The 21,228-nt window shown below is 38.4% G+C and overlaps 1 protein-coding gene across 3 annotated transcripts; it reads right to left on the bottom strand.

Moving 5' to 3' along the window:
- Nucleotides 1-20: 20 nt before the first annotated feature.
- On the bottom strand, nucleotides 21-20,954 carry alpk3a (alpha-kinase 3a). Of its 3 annotated transcripts, none has more exons than XM_079620930.1 (15): nucleotides 20,597-20,954; nucleotides 19,654-19,821; nucleotides 19,072-19,344; nucleotides 17,838-17,959; nucleotides 17,537-17,654; nucleotides 15,951-17,367; nucleotides 9,305-11,759; nucleotides 7,870-8,017; nucleotides 4,646-4,773; nucleotides 4,512-4,547; nucleotides 4,112-4,386; nucleotides 3,479-3,567; nucleotides 2,939-3,156; nucleotides 1,247-1,295; nucleotides 21-1,154 (listed from the first exon to the last, which is right to left on the bottom strand). In XM_079620930.1, exons 3-15 carry the CDS (start codon nucleotides 19,197-19,199, stop codon nucleotides 812-814), a joined length of 5,526 nt encoding a protein of 1,841 aa, XP_079477056.1. In that variant the 5' UTR covers nucleotides 19,200-19,344; nucleotides 19,654-19,821; nucleotides 20,597-20,954; the 3' UTR covers nucleotides 21-811. The 3 variants fall into 3 exon arrangements, with proteins under 3 accessions (XP_079477056.1, XP_079477055.1, XP_079477057.1); XM_079620929.1 differs by lacking the exon at nucleotides 20,597-20,954 and adding an exon at nucleotides 18,467-18,505 and having other exon boundaries at nucleotides 19,654-19,792; XM_079620931.1 differs by lacking the exon at nucleotides 20,597-20,954 and having other exon boundaries at nucleotides 19,654-20,110.
- Between the last annotated feature and the right edge of the window lie 274 nt (nucleotides 20,955-21,228).

Below are 21,228 nucleotides of genomic sequence, written 5' to 3'. Positions count from 1 at the left end.
TATATGACACATGAACAGTCTGAAAGGTCAGTAGTAAATGGCTTTACTGTGACAAAGTTCATGATTCTCGCTCTTCTAGGAGACACATTTGAGACAAAAACAAATCGGCAATGAAAATTATGCTAATAGTTTGCTCATATACAACCAAGATTGGCGCACTGGTGTTGCATATTTATGGCCATATTCATAAAAGCAGAACAATCCACTATAAAAAGCCTCTCAGTGACTAAAAAAAAGAAAAGAGCTGCATTTCTACACAGCTGAGACACATACATCACAGATGTTTGAGGAATCCTTAAGAAACTCCCTCTCATGGTTCCTCAGTCATATAAACTTGACATAGGAACATTTGAATAAATCATAAAGTTCAGAGTCTATCTGAAAACATTGTTCATCCGTCGACAGGCGGTCCTGGTTTTATATCTATCTCCAGTGATAGTCTTGAAAGGAGATAGCCTCAATTCAGCTCTTAAAAATAAAGTGAAGGTGCTCTCAGGAGGTATAAATGGTGACTTACAGCTGCAAAGCAGTTCACAGTAATATTAAAAATGGCCACAACACCTCTGGTCATTCATCCGTTTACTTTTCATGTTTCTATATAGTCATTTCTTCCTTAGTTGTTGCATTTTAGACACTATGTGCAAAGACAATGGACAGGAGGATCCATTTATAGGAAGCCATTTGTCCTGTACAACATCAGCTATAGATAAGTATACAGGCTCCAAACTAAAGTTTGGTAAGAAAATCAAAAAAGTATGGCCTAGTTTGCTTTTGCTTTGCATTATGTTTTCAAGAGCTCTAGTCCTTCTCTCTACCTCATCCTGACAGGTTTTGGGACCTCCACAGCTTTGTGTTTGGTAGTGGAATTGTTCTCCCCGGATTCACTTGTCTTTTTAACCACTTTGGGGCTTGACGTGCCTTTCCTGGTGGACTGAGGGCTGTTTACTTTCTTCTGAAGCTGAGGGCTGGATGAGCCTGTTCCACCTCTCCGGGCCAGTAGAGGGCTCCTGGAGGTCTTTATCTTAGGCTGCAGGAGAGAATCCACTGGCTTTAACGGTCTTAGGCTCAACAATCCACAGTAATAGTTGCACTGATGTTGGGTAATGAACTGCTCGATTATCTTTGGGGATCCTTTATCGGTGAGGCCCTGATACCTGCAGCATGAATGGAAAATTAGTCTTAGAAGAAGTGGAAATAGAAGAAAAATAGGTACAAATTTGAATCTTGTATAGTAAAATATACCAACCCTTTAGACTTAGTAGCAATTTCAATGCATGTGATCTTCGTATCGACACCTGAAACACACAAGGGATTATTTTATACTTTAAAGGCTATGTTGCAGGTTTTTTTTTTTTTCAAAATGAATATATAACCTTGTATGAAATACCATATGAAAAGTAAATGCAGGATTTAAAATCGTTTTGCAAGACATAAGGGCACAAATTTAGTAGAAAACGTGACCGTTTCCTTGACCGTGTTGAAAAACCTCTTTTTTTCACCACCGCGTCATATTACGTCAGGACAGGTAGTCGTTTGCCGCCGGGCTCTGCGTTGTGCGTTTGCTCAGTGCAGAGTAGGCTGGTATTCAGTTGGAGCGGTCGTGATTCAGTGTGTTTTCGGTGGTTATTGTATTTCAATTAATCATCCTCGTGGTAAATGATTGTGAATTATGGCCTGTCAGGACATCGAGTCCACAGGTTTCCGAAGAATCCGAACAAGAAAAAGGACGGTGCTATCTCCCGTGCGCGTTTTGTGCAGGGTAAGAGACGGGACTTCACTTCTGCATCTGCTTTGAAAAACGCGGTAGTGTGTAGCGTTCACTATAGACCGGATTATTATAATTTCGGCGACATGGAGTTATATGATGACGGCGATATGTGCACACTGTCCCGGCTCCTTCATCGGGTCGCCCGGTCCGCCGTCAGAATGTGTTTCGGCCGCCGGCGGGAAACATGACGGTCACGGATCCGTCAGAGATCACTTATTGTACATCTGTTTTACAAAATGCATACATGTACCTGTCTTAATGTGCCTTGTCTCAATTTAATTAACATATCCTACATAAACTTGTAATGTAATGGATTTATGTGTTTGTTATTAGTCTGAAGCCGACACTTCTTATTATAAATATAATATATTAAGTTAATTTCCAATCTGTACTCCAAATTTTAATGTTTGTGTTGGCTGTTTCTACATATAAAGTTTTTATACAGTAAGACAGTCGTGATTGTGATTATTTTTGTACTCATTGTCACCAAATGGGGCTATTCAAAGCCTTAATAAAGTCCCTCTTCCTCTTGAAACTGTCTCCTAATGGCTGACATACACAACACATGCAGGTAAGGGTCTAAATAATAGCTTTACTTTTGCCTGATACATGATAATAATCTGTACAATATTGTGATCTGAGCATAGTGTTATACATATCGTCGGCTAACGTGAATACATCTATAAGCTAACACTGTTCCGTCACCGAGACCCCTGCCCTGTTCTCCTCAGACCACAGCTCAGTCTTCTCTGACCGTTGTTTTGTCTAATCCTGGCCTGTCTACTCTCTTGGCTTCATATGAGGCACATAATTATATGGCTGAGGTCCGTCATACGAGTAAACATTTAGGCTACAATTTCCTCAGCGTCCGAACTGTCATTGCGATCCATTGCTTTCCTATTGTTTACTTTGACCGCTCTCCCTGCCGTCACGTCACTTCCGGTTTGGCGGTTTTCAAATGCGGAAGTAAAATTTTCTCACAAAAACGACTCCAGAAGCCTAAATAGCGTTTTATAAGTATATGTTTATATTTAAATATAGTTCCTACACTATTTTTCTATACATTGGCTCACTGGGTACTCTAACCTGCAACATAGCCTTTAATATTGGGAATATTTTAGTATATAGCACTAAGCAACATGCTCAGTGTTGAAGTAAATTTCTCTTTACCTTCTAAACGGGTAACCAGGATGTTTCCATTGGTCCACTGATGGATCCAATGCTGGAAAGCGCAACACTTCTGCTCCACTTCAGAGGTTGTTCTGGCGATCAGTCTCCCTGTGCGGTCCATCAGGCAGTATTTCAGAAACACACCCTTCAGATCAGTCTCTACTGAAGCATATGGAACTGTGTTGGCGGGCCGATACATCAGATGAAGGGGGATCACTCTGTGAATTTTTTCAGAGGAGCAACGAAGAATAAAATTAGATCATTTTGATGTCGTCTCTTATTTGATAGACATATGCATTCCACAGAAACATATTTCAGTCAGTATTACTTTATAGAACACACAGTTAAATGGTCATCAAATAAATCACAAAATGTTTTGACAGATTTGTAGCACTTCAGAGACAAAATAGTAGTTATCAAGTATGCTTAAAGTCAAGTTCTTAGTCTTAGATACTGATATCTATAATGGGACCTAGTGTACATGTATATTCATAGAGACAATATTCATAGTTTGAAGTGATGTTGTATTCCATGACCTACTCTAATGAGAATCCAAAGTTCTCGATCACTCTGGCCTCGGCAGCAAATATTTTGCAGTACTCCCGAACGGTATTCTGGATTTTACAATCCTGAGGATAAGAAAAGGACAAAAAGCTTATACTTGGAAAAAAAACCAGACTGAAAGTCATTTTGTGCGGTAAAAATCTGTGCACCCCCCAAATTAGAGTAATTGTTTATTCACAAATGTTTTTCATCATTCTGACAGAATATCTGAGTGACTATTTTTCTATACAATGAAAATACAAGCTCCAAAAAGACCATTAAAAACAATGGACCAAGACTTGTTTGCAATATTAAGTGCTAATGATTAAAAATATCGTTTTATTAATTTTTTATTGATAACAATTCCCTCTAATGCAGCTCTAAAATATTATTCACATTTGAAAACCTCATATATAGAGCACATCGTGACTGCTTCTATGATAATATTATGGACCTTTTTGGAGCTTAGCAGTAAAAATCACCACTTTTCCTGAAGCTTTGGCATTCTCAGATATCACTATACAAAAAAAATACAGGTGAATAAATGATGATTATGCGTCTTTTTATAGTTTTTGCTGGGTTCCAATATTAACTATAAATGTAAATTGTGTGATCCCGTAAGATTCTGACCTGTCTGGTGATCTCTAGGTTTCTCTCGATCAGGTTGCTCTCCTCCTTGGCCCCATATGCGATGGGATTTCTTACTTTAGTGATGCACGTGGTGCCTGACTCAAAGACAGGGTCCAAACCATAGATGACCTTTGCCCTGCAGGTCTTGTGCACACATCCCTCTCCAATCTGCACCTCCTCCGTCATGATGCGACCAAAGAATTTCTCGCCCCAGTAACCAGAGTCTGCCAGGCCTTTGGTGAACATCATTGGTGTCATCTCAATCTCTTCTCCGACTGAGATTACAGAAATAGAGCATTGGAAACTTCGATGGGTTAACTACACAAAACTTAATTTGTGTAAATCATAGCAAAAGTATAATTCATAGCAATAAACACTTGATTTTCTTCAGAAGTCATACCTTCTAAATCATCCCTTAAGAAGAATTCTGCCAGTACTGCCCAAAAGGGAAACAGAGTAAAGGTAAACATAATAAATAACATGAAAAAAAAGCATATTTCTGTTTATTAATGGACCAAAAGAGTTATAAATTACTGTCTGCGCTGAGTAAGTAATCAGTGACGTCAGTCCCATATTCATTCTTGATTGAGCAACCATATACGCCACAGTCTCTGCTGGAAGCCTGGACTATGGCCAGTGCCACTGGACCCTCATCCCCAGCACTGAGAGAGAGAGAGAGACCGAACTTTAAAGTCAGCATGAAATCAAAATTGACCCTATTTACTTTGTTAGCTGATTTTACTAGTCTTGTGGTGAACAATTAATCCGTGCAAATTAATACACAGAAAAAAATTGTTTGCCGTGGTTATCTTTAATCAAAGTCTGAAAAGTTACTTTCGGTCTGGAATGGTTCTTTTTCTGATGATGTAGGTTTGACGGCTTGGGTTGCTTAAACGCTTAACCACTCCCCTCAAACCGTTACTCTGCTATGGGCGAGAGATGGAGAGGAGGAGCGCTAAAGTAAAACCCTGTCCTCTGTTCAATATTCCGTTTCACTCGGAAATGCGTCACAACACTTGAGAAAAGTCGTTTGCAACTTCCGGTTCACGCGGACTTTAATATAAAAACACTCTGGAATGTGTAATCTGAAAAGTAGCCCCTGCAATTTTGGGTTGTAACAATTAAAATCATTTCCCATAATAACTAATATAGTATATACTGGTGCATTCAAGTTTGTCGAAAAGATCGTATTTATGAGTTGAATGCACATGAATGCCACCACAAAGTCGTAAATACGAGTGAGAAGCTCAGGGGTTTTTGTAAAAGAATTCACACCATTTTTTGTATCGGAATTATTGTAAATACGAGTTTCCTAGTTAAATATTGGACATGAACGCTCTCTCTCAAGTCGTTTTTACCACTGGAAAGTTTGGGGATCATTTTGATACCCAAGTTCCAGAGTTGGGTGGGCCATAAACTTTAAACATGGCAGAGGGAAGAACGATTGCTTCTGTATGGAACCTTGTTTTCGCCACGGAATTAAACAATGTAAAAGATAATTGCGACTTTTTATCTTACAATTCTGATTTATTTTCTCAGAATACTCAATTCTGACTTTATAACTCGTAATTGCAACTTTGTATCATGGAATTCTGACTTTACATCTCGTAATTCTGACTTTATAACTCCTTTTGTCACGCAATTCTGAGAAAAAAACTGTGATATGTAAACACTATTTCAAGAAAAAAATTATGAAAAAGTCACAATTAAGGCCCTTTCACACCGGACGCGTACACGAAAAAGCGAAACGAAAAAGCGAATAGTTCGCGTGCGAAATAGGGACAATTTGAGGAGCTCGTTCAGACAGTGGCACCGCATCTGACGAGACAAACCAACTTCAGGGAACCAATCGGTCCGGAGCAGCGTCTGGCAGTCTGCTGAGGTGAGGGCTACGTTTACATGCAATCAAATAAACAATCCACTGTGTGTGATTGGCTGAAGCCTTTTCTGTCGCCGCAAAAGTAAAAAAAAAATCGACATCGAAGCGGAAAAAAAAAAAGTAGTTTTTTCGCCGCAGCACATTCGCGTTCGGTGTGTAAGCACTCATTACACAACAGCTGATCAAAAAATAAAACCATCGCGCAAATTATTCGTGCGTCAAAATCGCGTCCAGTGTGAAAGGGCCTTTACCCTTTATATTTTAGTGGTGGAAACAAACTTCCATACTGCTGTGACTGGTAGTCTTTATTAGACTTTTTTAATATATAAAATAATTTGAAGTGTACTGTATTATACACAGTGAAAATAGCCTGTATTTGACTAAAATTCCAGAATCGTCAGCAAGCTGACTAGCGTGGTGAATGTTTAATTCTTCACTTAAGAAGAATGTTTAATTTAATTACGAGTTATGAATTGAGTATTCTGAGAAAATAAAGAATTGTAAGATAAAAAAAGTCAAGTTTTAAATAGGAAAAATATCGAAAGAAACTCTTGAATTTTTTGTGAGATGCTAACGGTCTAATCAGATTCAATGATATATGCTAAGCTATGCTAAAAGTGCTACCGCCAGACCCGGAGATCGGCTGAATGAATTCCAAAACGGTAAAACTCAACTGTTTAACTCTAGGGGAGTTGGAAAATGAGCATATTTCCAAAAAAAAGTGCAGTGTTCCTTAAATGCGACAAGCTCGTAATCACGACTTCAGAAGTGGAAAGTAGGACATTTTCGATAGCACGTGAAGGTACGTTAGAATCTTTACGAGTTGGGCCCTATTTTTTTTACAGTCTGTTGGGCCACAACAGCACAATATTCATAGGTATTTTATTTAGCAGTGACAATGTCAGGATTTTTTATTTACAACAAAATAAGCTTATACCCTGCACAGTGCACAAAATATAATAATATTATTTGTAACAATAAAGTTTACAGTGGCTTCATAAATGAATAAAACAAAGTTAAAAAGCAAAACACACCTGATGTTACATTCTTCGTTCTTCATTTTCTAGAAGTAGTTTTAAAAACCTTGTGTAGTTCATTAAAAGAAGGTAGCTTACACCGCCATCTCGCTCCTTCGAAAGCGCTTGATGTCGTAAACACGACTTCTCAACTCGTAAATACAAACTTCCCAGGAGGACTTGAAAGCAGCATCTATACAGTATATCCTCTATTAATGAAAAGTGCCACAGACGTACAGCCACATGAGGGCAGTGTTACAAACACCAGCACAGTTGATGCATGTTTGCGTGTGAAGCGACTGCATCATTGTGCTGATACAGCACTGTGAGAAACAAATTTAGATTTTTAATATCCCCTGATGGTGCAATTGAGCAGTGTTGGGTTACACACTCTCTGTCTGACTGGGGCCTCACCAATCACAGCTGTAGGGTTCATGGACAAATACAAATAAGTGAATGACAAGTCTCTACAAAGCAGATGACAATATTGGTAATAACTTTTAATAAATACATGCAGGTTTACTGCATTAAATGCCTAGGACATACAAAAAAAAGTAGATAGCGCACAATGTCATAACTTGTGAATCTTTGTTATATATTTATTGCAACATTTCGGTACGTTGCTCAAATATGTAGAAAAATGCCTGAAAGGTCTATAACAGAAACATTGCCATTTAATAAACATTTCCAAGCTGACAGTGTGAGGGATTTCTTTCTTTTTTTCTTTTTTTTTTTTACTGCAGTGGCATTTTTCCATCTATACACAGTAACTTTTTACTTGTCCTTTTCCCCGTTTTTTCATTAGGATTATGTATCTTAACGGTTAAAATTTTAGACTGTGTCGAATGACTAGATGAATTTACCGTCTTTCGATCTCCAAAATCTCCTCTTCGTCTCTGTACCACTTGATGGTAGAGTCACTAAGAATGTTAAAAAACTGGCACCACAGCTTCAAGTGGCCGGAGGCATCTGAAAAGGGCTCTCCCCTAATCTTGCGGATAACCTGAGGAGCTGAATGGAAAGAGGATCAGGGGTAACAAGGTAAAGATATGTACTCTCTAGTTTTTACTCTTCCCCCATATCAAACGTCCCTCTATGTCTTGGTGTAAACAAGTTAACGTCTGAACAGTGCAAAATTACAACACTTGCTTAGAAAGCAGGAGAATAACCAGAATACTGTACATCTAAAAATAAACTATGTCATGCATTCAGGTACAAATATTTTAATCGTTTTTTATGTTGGTCCCAAACTAGAGTCGTAAAATTAATTGTCCGGCATTTGAACCTGGCACCTCTGGCATATAGATTATCAGCAGGGCTTGACATTAACACCCGCCAACCAGCCGAATGCTGGTGGATTTCAGCAATGGCGTGTAACACAGACACTCCTACTAGTCACTTTGGCGGTATACATTTTTCAATTGTAGTCTTTTAAAAAGGCATCATAAATAATAAACTAAGTACAATGTATTGTCAAATATATTGATTTTTCAATACATCGATACTGAAATATCTGAAACTTTTCCGCAGAATAAATGGACGAAACCAGCTGTTTTCTCTCTCTCTCTGACAGCAAGTTGACGCACAAACCCGCCTCCGCTCACTCACTTGTTTAATTTGCTCCGACTGAATATAGTTGATGTTACAGGGCTTTAATTTCGGAGTGGGATTGCAGGTATTCCGCATAATTTTACTCATTCCCACAGATTTTGTGCTCACACCCAAAGTGCCCGCACATAAAGCCACTTCTCAGTACTAAATTGAGTTATTTTTCGATGCTAATCACGCTTTAACGGTCAAATACACACACAATAATGTTAAAATGATGGTCTTGGTGAGTATTCACCTAAACACAGTCAGTTATGTTTTAAGTGAATGCAAACAGTGTAACAGTATAATCCATGTGTCGGGTCTTATAGAGACAGCAGCCTAATATAACTGCTGCCAAATCATGAAATAGTATTAAAGATTTCTAAATGGCAGTTTTTCCCCATGGTATCGATGTCAAAGTTATGGCCAGTGAAAATGCTGAGAGGCTAGTTCCTTCGGTAAACCACAAGTCACAGTGGCTGGTGAGCAAAAAAAAAGTTGATGTCAAGCCCTGATTATCAGTATTGGTCAGTAAAGATTGCATGAAGTGTTAACCGTGCTAACAGAAGAGTTAGTTCTTCCTTGCACAGATCTGACAACCTTTTCAATAGATGATATGAACAATTTCAGTAGGCTCCTGCTGGATAAACTGAACTAAACATTGATATCTGTGAACAGTCAACCACCATAAGAACAAACATGTGCTACCTTTGAAGGGGTCAAACTTCTCCTTTTCTGCTGGTTTGCTTTCTGTCTTTGTGCTGTCTGCCACCTCTGCAATCTCCTCCTTAGGTTTTGGCACCTCCAGTGTGGCCTTGCGGCGGGCCAGCAATGGTGAACGTCTTTCTGTGGGAGGTGTTTGCTGCCCACTTTGAAGTTGCAGGAAAGCTGCCCTGCGAGCCTGACTGGGCGACATATACGGACTATCCCTCTTACCCTGCGTGTCAGATCCCTCATCCTCAGACTTGGTTTTGGCAAGGTAGATTTTGCGGCGAGCACCAGAAGCCAGCTCCTCAGGGGTGGCAGAGGGTATTAGGGTGAGACTGTCTCGTCGCTTCATCTTGGGGCTACTCTCACAAGATAGAGTGGACGTGGGGGTGCTTCCTCCACTCTCTTCTCCTCTCTTCTCACTTCCATCGGCTGATGCAGTTGAGACAGACCCCTGGTTCTCTAAATTTGGATTATTCTTTGCCATAAGCCTTCGCAAACTGGCAGGACTTAGTGGAGGGAGCGTAGGTCCCACAGGGGCTGTCAGGCTAAGTTTCTCTATGCAAGGTTTGTCCCTTTGAAGCCTGTCAGCTTCAGGCTCTACTCTTGTGTCTTTTGGTTGAGGAACTCTGTCTGGGTCTTGGTTAGTAATACTAGGAGACACTTTTTCATGTCTCAGTTGGGACATGAGCTGCTCTCTTGACTTTTCAGAAGTAGAAGCTGGATCATGTTGGTCGCTTTCAGTCTTCAGCAGTGTGAATAAAGTCTCGATATGTCTTTCTGGATTTGTGACAGAAATGCCTTGAGTCATATCATGTGAGATTACTATGCCAGGAAGTGAGGGCTTTGAGTGAGTTTGCTCTTGTCTAAGAGGGGTTGTGTTATCATCAGCACATGCTATGTTGATTATAGGGATATTCTTGTCATCTTCCCTGCCCCACCCAGTGTGGTTCCTACCTTGTTCTTCTCCACCTCTCACTCTTGCATCTAGATTTTGTGGTTTAACTTCCTGTTTTCTCTCCCCGAAAGGTGATGATGGAGTGCTCCTCGTCACGCCCAAATGGTTTGGAATAACTACGGCACTGTTGGAAGCTGATTCACCTGATGCTCTTGTTGCATCATCCATCTGTCTTTCCTTTTCTCGAAATATCTGTGCAAGCTCTTGTGTTAAAGGTTGCATAACTCGCTCAGGGTCTAATTTCAGCATTTCACTTCTAAGCGCAATAACAGGTTCTTCACGTTTAACTCTTTCTGGCAACGTGACCTTGATTTCTGGGATGAGTGGCATGGATCTCTTCTTTGCCACGTTTTTGATAACGGTTTCTCTTGTATCGGGGAGTATTATAATTGGTTGGACTGCTGATTGGTCCTTCTCTGATAATCGTCTCTCGGCTTGTGTTTTTGTTAGGAGTTTTGGTTTATCTACTTTGTATGGCCTCGATTGAGTTTCCGTAACCTCAGTCTCACCTCGTCTTGGACTTTTGGGGATCTCTGGAGTCACAATAGATGCTTCTGTCTCTGGAACAACATTCTTGTTTTGCTTAACATCCTCTTTCTTTGGTGGAACGGAATCATCCTTCAGTTTTTCAGCATTAACATTGCTCTTTTCCTTATCCTCCACCTCTCTCTCAGTACTTTTCTCTATCTTATCTTCACCACTATATTTTCCCTTGTCTTCAGCGCTCCTGCTCTGACTCGGAATGCTTTTATCATTCTTATCTTCCTCCATTTTAAAGTCATTCGCTGTAGCAGAGTCAGCTGCAACTTCTTTATTATCTGTGAAACTAACTTTTAGTGCTGGTATAGATTTTTCATTTGGAATAAAATCAATTTCCATTGCACTCTTAGATACGACAGCAACAGAATCCCCTTCTTGACTTAGACCCGATGCTGGGGACAATGAATTTTGATCATTCATTTTATATTCTCTTTCACTCACTACAACTACAGGAAGGACTGACTCTTTTATGACAAAGTCACTCTCCGACTCTTTATCCCCCGCTGAGAAAGATTTCCTTTCTATTGCACCATCCATCTCCACTTTATTTTTCTCTGTCAGGGAACCTCCCTCTAGCGTTTTTATAACACTTTCCTCCTCCATATGAGGAATTACTTTCTCATTTGACTCACAGGGCTCTTTGCTCTCTTCTATCCTCAGCTCCGCTGACTGGGACTCAGTGTGCATTTGGGTAGGGACAAAGTCGGCAAGCTGTGAAAGCTGAGACTCTGGCTGGCTCTCACAACACTGCATGCTTTCCAGGTCTGCCATGATGAGGTCTGTCAGGGGGGCAGCGGAGCCCCCCTGTTCCTCTAAAATACGCATTTCCTCAGCACCTCCCATGACCTCATCCACAGGATAGGCAAATTCCAGCTTTTCAGTCTGACATGGAGGATTGGGCAAGTCCACAGAGGCAGGAACATCAGTGGCACTGGGTTTAGTACGGTCATCTGTAGCCTTGAGACATAAACGGTTGCTTGTTAAATATTTAACATGTTGGCCTCGTAACACTGTATGCACTGCCTAGATTGTACTGTTTTAATGTATCCTCTTGGCATGCATTATAACTTTATTGCCTGGTTTCACAGACAGGGTTTAGATTAAGCCAGGATTAGACCTTAAGTCATTTAGGACATTTAAGTCCTAAAATGTGGCTTTGAAAAAACTAGTGTGCATCTGAAGACAAAACAATGGCATTGACATATTTTAACTAACATGCATTTTAGTCTGAGACTAGGCTTAGGCATTGTCTGTGAAACCGGGGGTATGTTTATGGCATATGATATTAATTATGGGATAGTAATGAAAAAATAAGAGTAACTAATCATTCTTATGTTTGTATTGTTACAGTATGCTTCTAAAATCATGCAATCAATAACCGAGGCAGATGTTTTTGTAAAAGCTTAGATTTCAATCAATATAAACAATATATAACAACAAAAATGTATCTGATTTAAAAAAAAAAAAAATTCAATAAGGACACACCTTAACTATTTATTGTCAGTCTGTTTGTTCACTTGTTTTTTGAGCTGTTATATTTGAAACAATGTACAAATTTGTACTACCAATGTTGTGCAACTTTCCATGTACTAGGAGGAAAAACAACATAATATTTATTTATGACCTGACAGGTCAACTTGACAACGCCCCCATCTAGTGACATTTGATATGACTTACACCATCAAACCACATTAGCAATGACTTAAAATACACTTATCAATACGTTTTAAGTATATATATATATATACATAATAAATTATGGATTTTACATAATTAATGATGCCCATATTTTAAATGTATAAATACAATGCATAACATTCTAGGCTAGAATTTATTTATTTATTTTTCACATTTCCATTTTTTTTGTGGTAAGTGGTACCGTAACAATGATTTGTTTCCAATATGGGCCCACAACAGATCTTAAAAGGTGAATTGTGTAATTTTTGTGCCACTGTAGCACTACTAACAAAAAAGCCAAAATTAGTTTTCAAAAAAGTTGATCAGACAGATAGGTAGCCCCGCCTCCAAAGTCACACCATTGGTTAAACCAATGTTGTTATGTCCGACCCAGCGCAAACAAACAGATTGCAATTTAATTTGGTGCCAAAAGTTGCCACTGGTATCAACTGCTTGAATTTTTATTATTATTATTTAGTATTAAAAGTTGTTTTTGTAAGCCCGTAAAGCCCTAAAATCACAATGAAACGGAAGTAGCGACAGATCTTTCACATTGTTACGTATATCCAAGTGGATTATCGGAAAAGAAAAAATGCAGGACGGGGACTTGGTTCTATCCATTGGTTGTTGATTGGATTTTGAGATGTGATCCAATTATGACATAAAAAAAATTAAACGGATAAATTGTTCACAATTAGATCGATAACATGCATTTATAAAATAGGGGGTGAATTTCCATTTTTCTTACATGCTGACTTTAAACTATATATAACCTTATTACACAATTGTTGTATATAATGTAATCAGTTTAGAATCTTATGACTACAATGTACATGACTACTTTTAACTGTAAAAAATTAAATACAAAGAAAGACAGAAAATTAAGTGACATTTTCAGTAGTGACAGAAGTAGCTTATTACATTTATAAGCCGTGCTTACGACAACTTTCTTTTAACAGAAGTTGCTCTGTTGTGATTCAACACACAGGGATAAAAATGTATGTGCAGGGTTCCTCTAACTGACACACCACAACAACTAACATTAACTTCCCACGAAACGCTAGAGTTGTTGCACTTCCACTTTACATAGGAAATAAAACGGCTGAATATGTTGCATGCCAGGTGCAAAGCTATCACATGCTTGTCCTGTCTGAGATTGTAGAGCACGTCAATGAATTAAAGGTGACATTCATCTTGTTGACTAACAAACGTGAAACGTTATTAGCATTTAGCCGTGTCTGGTTTTAAGCGATGATGCAATCCCTGTGGTTCCACATGCTTTTCTAACAACTTCATTTCTCTGTAATCTTCAGCATGGCATTTTAGAAAATCATGTGACTCTGCCATATTCTTGCCAAGAAAGAAGCTTGACTACTTTTATAGTTATAAGTAAACATGTCCGTAATGCAACACAACTAAAATCTAAAACAAAAATTAATAATAGCCATCTTAGGCATCATTTACACACAGAGATAAAGGTTTATACATGTAAGTGGAAAATTTGAGCAACGGTCAAGAATCCTTATTCCAAAGAACAGAACTGTCAGCTGACTTTGGTTTCCCTGACATAATGTAGCTATACGAGTTTAACAGACAATTACTCTTTGTATGGTATGGCCTCTCTGAGCACAGATTAGAAACGGGTTTATTTTAAGACACAGGGAACCAAAGAATCTAGAAAATGTGAAGAGGTTTTGTCTTCTTGTCTTAGTGTCCAGCAACTGTCATACCTCATGTCCTGACCTGTACTAACATTAAAGCACGTCCATACACGTCCAACGTGAATATGACATGGATCCTGTTTACTTTCTTAATGCATGCACGATTTAATGTCTGAAATGTAATGTCTTTCTTTTCAATTATTGTATATGGAGAAAATTAAGTTCCACCCCTCATGTTTTTTTTGGAAGTACATCACATTAAAGAAGTTAAAACTGTTGTAAATGCCATTTTACTTTGACTTTAAGAATACTAGTTGGTCCTAATGAGTGAATGTGATTTCTGTTGTTCTTAAGTGTTGCTGACGCATGCAAACCCACTTTCAAACTATTCTAGATAAGCTGAAATCCAGCCAGTTTGACTCATGCTCACTCTGGACATTATTGATTGTCCTTTTAAAGAGACAGCAGGCCTTATTCAAAGTCTTAGGATAACCGTAAATAAGACAAAAGCAGAGCACAGATAAATATTCATGTGATTTTGTTTGAGTTTATACAATAATGCTAAAAAGTTTGGGGTCAGAATCCAGAATCCCCCCACCACCCCTCAAATTGATCAAAAGTGACAGTAAAGAAACATTGTTACAAAATAAATATTTCAAATAAATACTGTTTTTTTAAGAACTTTATATTCATCAAAGAATCACAGTTATATTAAACAGCACAACGGTTTTCAACATTTATAATAATAATAAAAAGTTTTTTGAGCACCAAATCAGCATATTAGAATGATTTCTGAAGGATCATGTGACACTGAAGACGAGTATTGATGCAGAAAATTCAGCTTTGCATCACAGGAATAAATTACACTTTTTATATATATATTCATATTTTTGTTGTTGTTGTAATAATAAGTAACACTTTACAATAAGGTTTTATTAGTTAACATTAGTTAACTACTTTAGTTAACATGAACTAAGAATAAACAATACTTCTAGCATGTATTAATCTTAAGTCAAGGATAAATTCAACATTTACTACTACATGGAAATCAAATGTTGTATTTGTTAACATTAGTTAATGCACTGTGAAATAACAAACAATGAACGACTGCATTTTTATTAACTAAAATTAACAAAGATTAATAAATACTGTAACAAATGTATTGCTCATTGTTAGTTCGTTTTAGTAACTACATTAACTAATGTTAACAAATGAGACCTTATTGTAAAGTGTTACCCAATAATGTCACAATATTACTGTTTTTACAGTATTTTTACTGGTGAGCATGATAAACTTATTTCAAAAACATTTTAAAAAAAAAATCATACCCACCCAAAACTGCAGTGAATGCAGTGGAGTCCAAAATATAAATAAAATTCTAAAAAAAAGGGGGAAAAAAGAGAGAACTTTTCTCTTCAACTGTTATGCTGATAATATATTATTGTACAATACAACATTGTAATAAATGCAACATTGTGCATGCTCTCAGACTTTAGTCCCCACCTTCTTTCCTATATCACGAACACTGTGTTTGCAGTTTTGCTCAGAAAATAGTCTATATAAGAACATTGCTGACTCCCTGAATCCCTACATGATAAAGTCAAAGATCAAACAACCTCAAAGCTGCCTACTGTGTTCTCCTGGGTATAGTTTGTGTCATCAACTTGGCCATGGACTGGTGTAATTAAACTCAAGTCTTGCTGCACAAATGTACTATCTATAAATAGCTCCCATGTGCTGTGGTGCAGGAAGCCCTGCACTAGATGGACAAAACCGGCAGGTTGTAAAGTGAGAAGTGCGATGAACTCACCTTGAAAAGCAGCGAATGAGAAATCTGCAGGACGTCCTCTGGACTGCTCTCCTCTTTTGGCATCTCCTTTTGCTTCTCCACAGAACGTCGAAGTGTTGCTCCAATGCTCTCAAGATGTCTTTCAGGAGTGGGAGACACATCCTCGGGTTTGTTTGCATGAAATTCAGCTGAATTAGAGTTTATGATATTATTAGGGGTGGTTGAATCTTGTGTTTGTTGCAAAGACTTTGTTTTTACTTCCAAGTCCGTCGTTTGAGATGATTCCTTTGGCGTGTCCCGTTCGAAGGTCACCTCTTGAGGAGGTGTTTGTGAGGGAGGCAGCTGTATCTCATGAGGAATTTCATTTTCTATGATCGCTTCACTAGCTCTCCATGTGGTTTCTGCTGTCTCTGTAGACTTCTTGCTTTTGCCGAAGAACATGTCCTTTAAGGAGTGAAGAACCGAGGTTAGAGCCGACTTGTGTTGAGGTTCTGGCTCTTTGTGTGGTGCGGCTTTGGTTGAAGGCCCAGATGCAGCTCTTTGTTCTTGTTCGGTTTGCCTCATTTTCTCTCGTTTTCTTTCTTTGGCTCTCTCTCGCTCTTTCTCCCGCTCTATTTCTCTTGATCGGTCCATCTCCTCTTCTTTTAATCTTTCTCGTTCCTTCTCCCGCTCTATTTCTCTTGATCGGTCCCTCTCCTCTTCTTTTAATCTTTCTCGTTCCTTCTCCAGCTCTCTTTCTCCTTGGACAGGACTAACACTGACGTCCATGATCTCAGGACTCTGATGTTGCTCAGCAACCTGTGACTTCACAGACTCAGATAAGTATTTAGCCAGACTCATTCCTTCATACGCATCCTCTTGTTTTCTGTTGCTGTTGCTCTGGGTGGGATTAATAATACCCACCTCATCAAATCCATTGGTAATACGCGGCTTCTTTTCGTCCGGTTTCTCTTTGGTGGACTGCTTCGTGGTGACCACCTCCATTGGATCGCAGATACGGTTGAGTTTCTCATTACCATTCTCCGCTTTCACCTCTGTGTCTCCTCCAGAAGCCTGCGCCATTATGTTATCAGACTTCTCGTCTATGAGTGCAGGCTGTTGTTCTTCTGTCCCTTGGGAGGCCACGTTCTCCTCTCCATCCTGGGTCGTGGGAGAGGAGCTCAGGGGTTCGTTCCCAGGAGGAGTCCTACGCTTCCTTAGTAAGCGTTCCTGGTTAATCACATGTAATTGTTCCTTCTGGATGTTCTCCTTACCCCGACGTCGACTCTCTTCCAGCTCTCGCCGCTTGATCTCAGCCTTCTGTTTCAGTTTGGCGAAGAACCTCTGGTGGATCATGTACTCGCTCATGGTCCCCACCTCCAGTACCCCGGAACAGGAGACGATGCCCTTACTGTTCCTCGCTGAGGCCTGATAAATGGCTGCATCTTCTTCTGTACAGCTGCCAAACGAAGCAAATGTAGTTATAGTCATTGTGTAGTCACTACTAAAACAATTAAAGCATTGATTTGGGTGTAATGTCATACAATATTTTGAAACAAAAGAAGTCGTATTGCTTTAGAAATGTGAAATGTGTAGACTAGCCGACTAGTCGGAATCAAGTAACGTACTTGTAGATTTGAAGTGTGTGAATTTTTTCATTGCGAAATATTTCATATTTGGGAAGGCCACAATATCGATCTAACTCCATGTCATCTTTGTACCAGGTCAGCTCAGGAGCCGGGTAACCTGGTGGAAATATGTGCAGAAAAAAAAGAGGTTTGGTCTTATTCATTAAAATAACATTCATTTAACCCAGAAAATATATTATAAATGTATTTAAAAAAAAATAGAGAAACACTCAGACACCAAATAAGATTATATTGGAATGTCTTTAACATTTATTTTCATAATCATAAGTAAAAAACTTACCCGTGACCACACAAGAGAATTTGACATTGCACGTTTCTGACACTGCCTTTGATTTTATGGTGGTCTCAAAACATGGCTGGGTTTCTTCAGTCAAATGAGCCATGACGGTACATAATGTACTCCTAGAGATGGCAAATACAGTGTCAACTCAACAATCATCATATATAAGAAAAGCAGGAATGTATTATATCAAATTATTCCAAACATTACTACATGAATCAATACATTATTTAGCAATACAGCAAGGAGATAGCATTGACATCCAATTTTATTATTAATATCAGTATTATAATATAAAATTAGAATTATTGACGTGACTGGGAGGAAAGGCTGCAGGGTGTTAACAGGGTGAGAGGATTATTTTAGCCTGATAACATTTGTGGAAACATTTTTAGTGCACTTTTCCATGTACAATATTCTGTGGTTATTTGGGTGGGTGGGTTTGGAGGATTGAAAGATTTGTACATCAAGCACAATACTGTCATAATCACGCTGCAAATCAAATGCAAATGGGACATTTCTGAGATTGTAAAACAAACCAAAGGAAAAAAAAGGCATGTTGGGGGAACAGAAATAGTTATCTGAAGTGTAGTTAGATTAGGATTGACCTTTTGAGAAGCTTTTATTACCTCGAAGGCCTGTAGTTTGAATAACTGTGAGTTGAAAAGCTATTTAGAAAAGAGGCAAATCAAAGGGACACTCATCAGACAAGAATATCTAAACTAAGGACTTCCACTGTGTGACAGTGATTAAGCCAGGAGCAACTGTAATGCAGTCATACAGTAAATGCTGTTGCTAATGGTGAGAACGTTGTGGTCTCTTTTGGCAAAACCGTAGTTGAGCAAACACAATACAACCAATGTGGTAACCACAGTTACGTCAGTATTTCAGCAACAACAAAACCATTAAACTGATGACAAACAGATTTTGGGATTGCATTCAAATGACTGTATGCGAAAATGACATCTTATTTAATAAAACAAGTATCAGGCAAATGTAGCAAACCAATAATTACGTTCCAATTAAAGCCATTCTTAAACAATTTACATACTATTAATATTACATACTAAACACAGATTTGATATTATGTTATCACATTTAAGATTTATTTCTCAAAAATTAAAAACCATCATAAACCTCAAAATTAACATCCAAACTGGAGGTATGGATAATTAAGACTTTTCAATTTTTCATAATCAAATATGGCAGAACAAACACACTCATATTTTTTCACCTGTTGGAGTTGGAGAGGTAGTTGCGGCTCTCGGACCTTCCGTTTGACGATGAAACATCCTCCCCATTTTGGCTTCCCGATCTCCCATTTCCAGAGTAAGAGCGGGTCATGGGCCTCCTGGATGTCATTGTCCAAAACAAATAACTTCAACAGTCCCAAAAAAAACCCCTCTTTAAGTGGGGTTTCAATTTTCTGTAGAATAAAATTGAGGTTTGTCTCCAGGCTTTTGGAACCAAAATGCAGAGTCCCACTTTGTAACTAACTGGAGAACTACTGAAAAGGGGGAAAACAATACAAATCAATTCAAATTGAGAAATACAAACACTTGAAAAAGTACTAACATTAATAATATAAAACTGAACTTTTTTAAATATAGTTTAGGCAGAACCGTTCTGTTTTGAGGACAACTAGTCTCAACAAGCAAACCATTTGTACAGAGTAGTTATAAATAGGAACTGGTGTTTGTTACTTTTAATTTGGTCAAACACGAAGATTTGTATTTGATTTCAACCAACACGTATACCGACTAACTTTGAATTGCTTGTCAATATTATATTATAGTTTAACACTTAAAGAACTTACCATTAGCATGTTTCTTTGCCTGTTCTTTGGAGTCTGGTGTCCCAGTAGCACTAGAATGGTCAATCACAGCAGAGCATGTGTTGCCAGCAAGAACCTATTTATAGCAGGCCTACAAATAGGCGCAAGAGCACATCACATTTTCCACAACTAGCCATTGCTCTGAAGCCACTTGAAAGCAAGCGTCCAAGAAAAAGACAGAAAAAACATAAATATCACCTAATCATTCTTATCTGTCAGCATCATGCGAGCTGGTAATTCTCGCTCTGACTGAATGATCACACTGTTTAGAGATGTGTGAACATACATGGAAATGGGCTAATGTGTGTAAATGTAGCCAAATTCATCCAGTGTGGTATGTCGGGTGAAAGTGTATTGATCTGATGCAAGTGATCTTGATGACAGCTCTTCAGACAAGCTCAAAGCATGGCCCGGGTTTAATTAGGACAACCCCCTCGATGTCACTCTGTCTGTACACCCTCCCCATAACAGTCAACAATCTTTCCCACCGGTCATGTGTCATTGCATCATTTTCCAATCATAAAAGGGCTCCTATTACATGCCGTCAAACAACCACTCTCACAAACATATTCAAACAACAGATGACAAGCATGCTCACAAATGAAAAAAATAAAGGTGTAAACTTGAGTGTTGCACAAAAAATAACTAACTTGGGATTTGAATTGGACACCAAATTAGAGATTTGTGAAACAAACTTTTTTTTAAATTTTCTTTGAATAATATTATAATTTAAAGGTACACTATATAACAAAACTCAATGTACTTTGCAGGAGAACATTGTTTTGGTTGTGGTTTGGCTCTGCGTGACTGTGGGAATGAATTTGACCCTTCACAATAGATATTTGGTGTGCGATTGCTGAGCCACTTCAAGTCGAACACACCTATTGCATGGCAATTTATCTGTTCAATAAAATACCTTACTCACCTGTTTAGTAATTAAAACATAATCTCCTCTTTGCGTTTACAACATTTTAAATCCCTCAGTTCTCGCAATCTCAGAAAAGCCAAGCCAAGAATGCTGATTCTCATTATATTACGAGCTCTTTCACTTTCCATGATCTATATAAATTAAATGAAATAAATTTCTATGGATCAGTGTCTTGTTCTCTTTTTGCCAACAGACTCTCCTGTGTGATTCCCAGGAGGTTCGAGACTTAGCATGTTTTCTGCCAAGTGGCAACTATCCCATGCCACTCCAACACATAGGCCTGGAGCAACTTTTCTCTATTTACGGATATGACGAGACACGCACATGCAACGTAATTTCCCGCGAAAACCATCCCAACAAAAAAGTTACATAAAGTGTACCTTTAATCAGATTGCAAAAAACACAAATACAACAAGGTAATAAAATACAAAAAGGGAAAAAATTAAATGACACTGATAAGCAAAAACAACAGCTTAGATATCAGGGTTTTTCCCCTCTTTTTTTTTTTAAACTCAAAATGTATTAAAGATTTATTTTTTTGAAAAACAGAAAACAATGGCTTTGTTTTAAGGCATGAATATAACATTTCCCTGAAATAAAAATATTCAATAAAAACGTAAAATACATCC

This window comes from Phoxinus phoxinus (assembly GCF_949152265.1).
Source record: "Phoxinus phoxinus genome assembly, chromosome: 8".
In the NCBI taxonomy this organism is placed as follows: domain Eukaryota; kingdom Metazoa; phylum Chordata; class Actinopteri; order Cypriniformes; family Leuciscidae; genus Phoxinus; species Phoxinus phoxinus.
This window is presented reverse-complemented; position numbering and strand designations above follow the sequence as displayed.

Excerpts from the sequence above, each read along its gene's own strand:
- alpk3a (XM_079620929.1), bottom strand. The coding sequence starts at position 19,199 with ATGACATCCAGGAGGCCCATGACCCGCTCTTACTCTGGAAATGGGAGA. Across the intron at positions 17,960-18,466 it reads TCAAACTACAGGCCTTCGAG|GAGTACATTATGTACCGTCA; the intron begins GTAATAAAAGCT and ends TGCCATCTCTAG. Across the intron at positions 4,548-4,645 it reads TTACTTACTCAGCGCAGACA|TACTGGCAGAATTCTTCTTA; the intron begins GTAATTTATAAC and ends CCTTTTGGGCAG.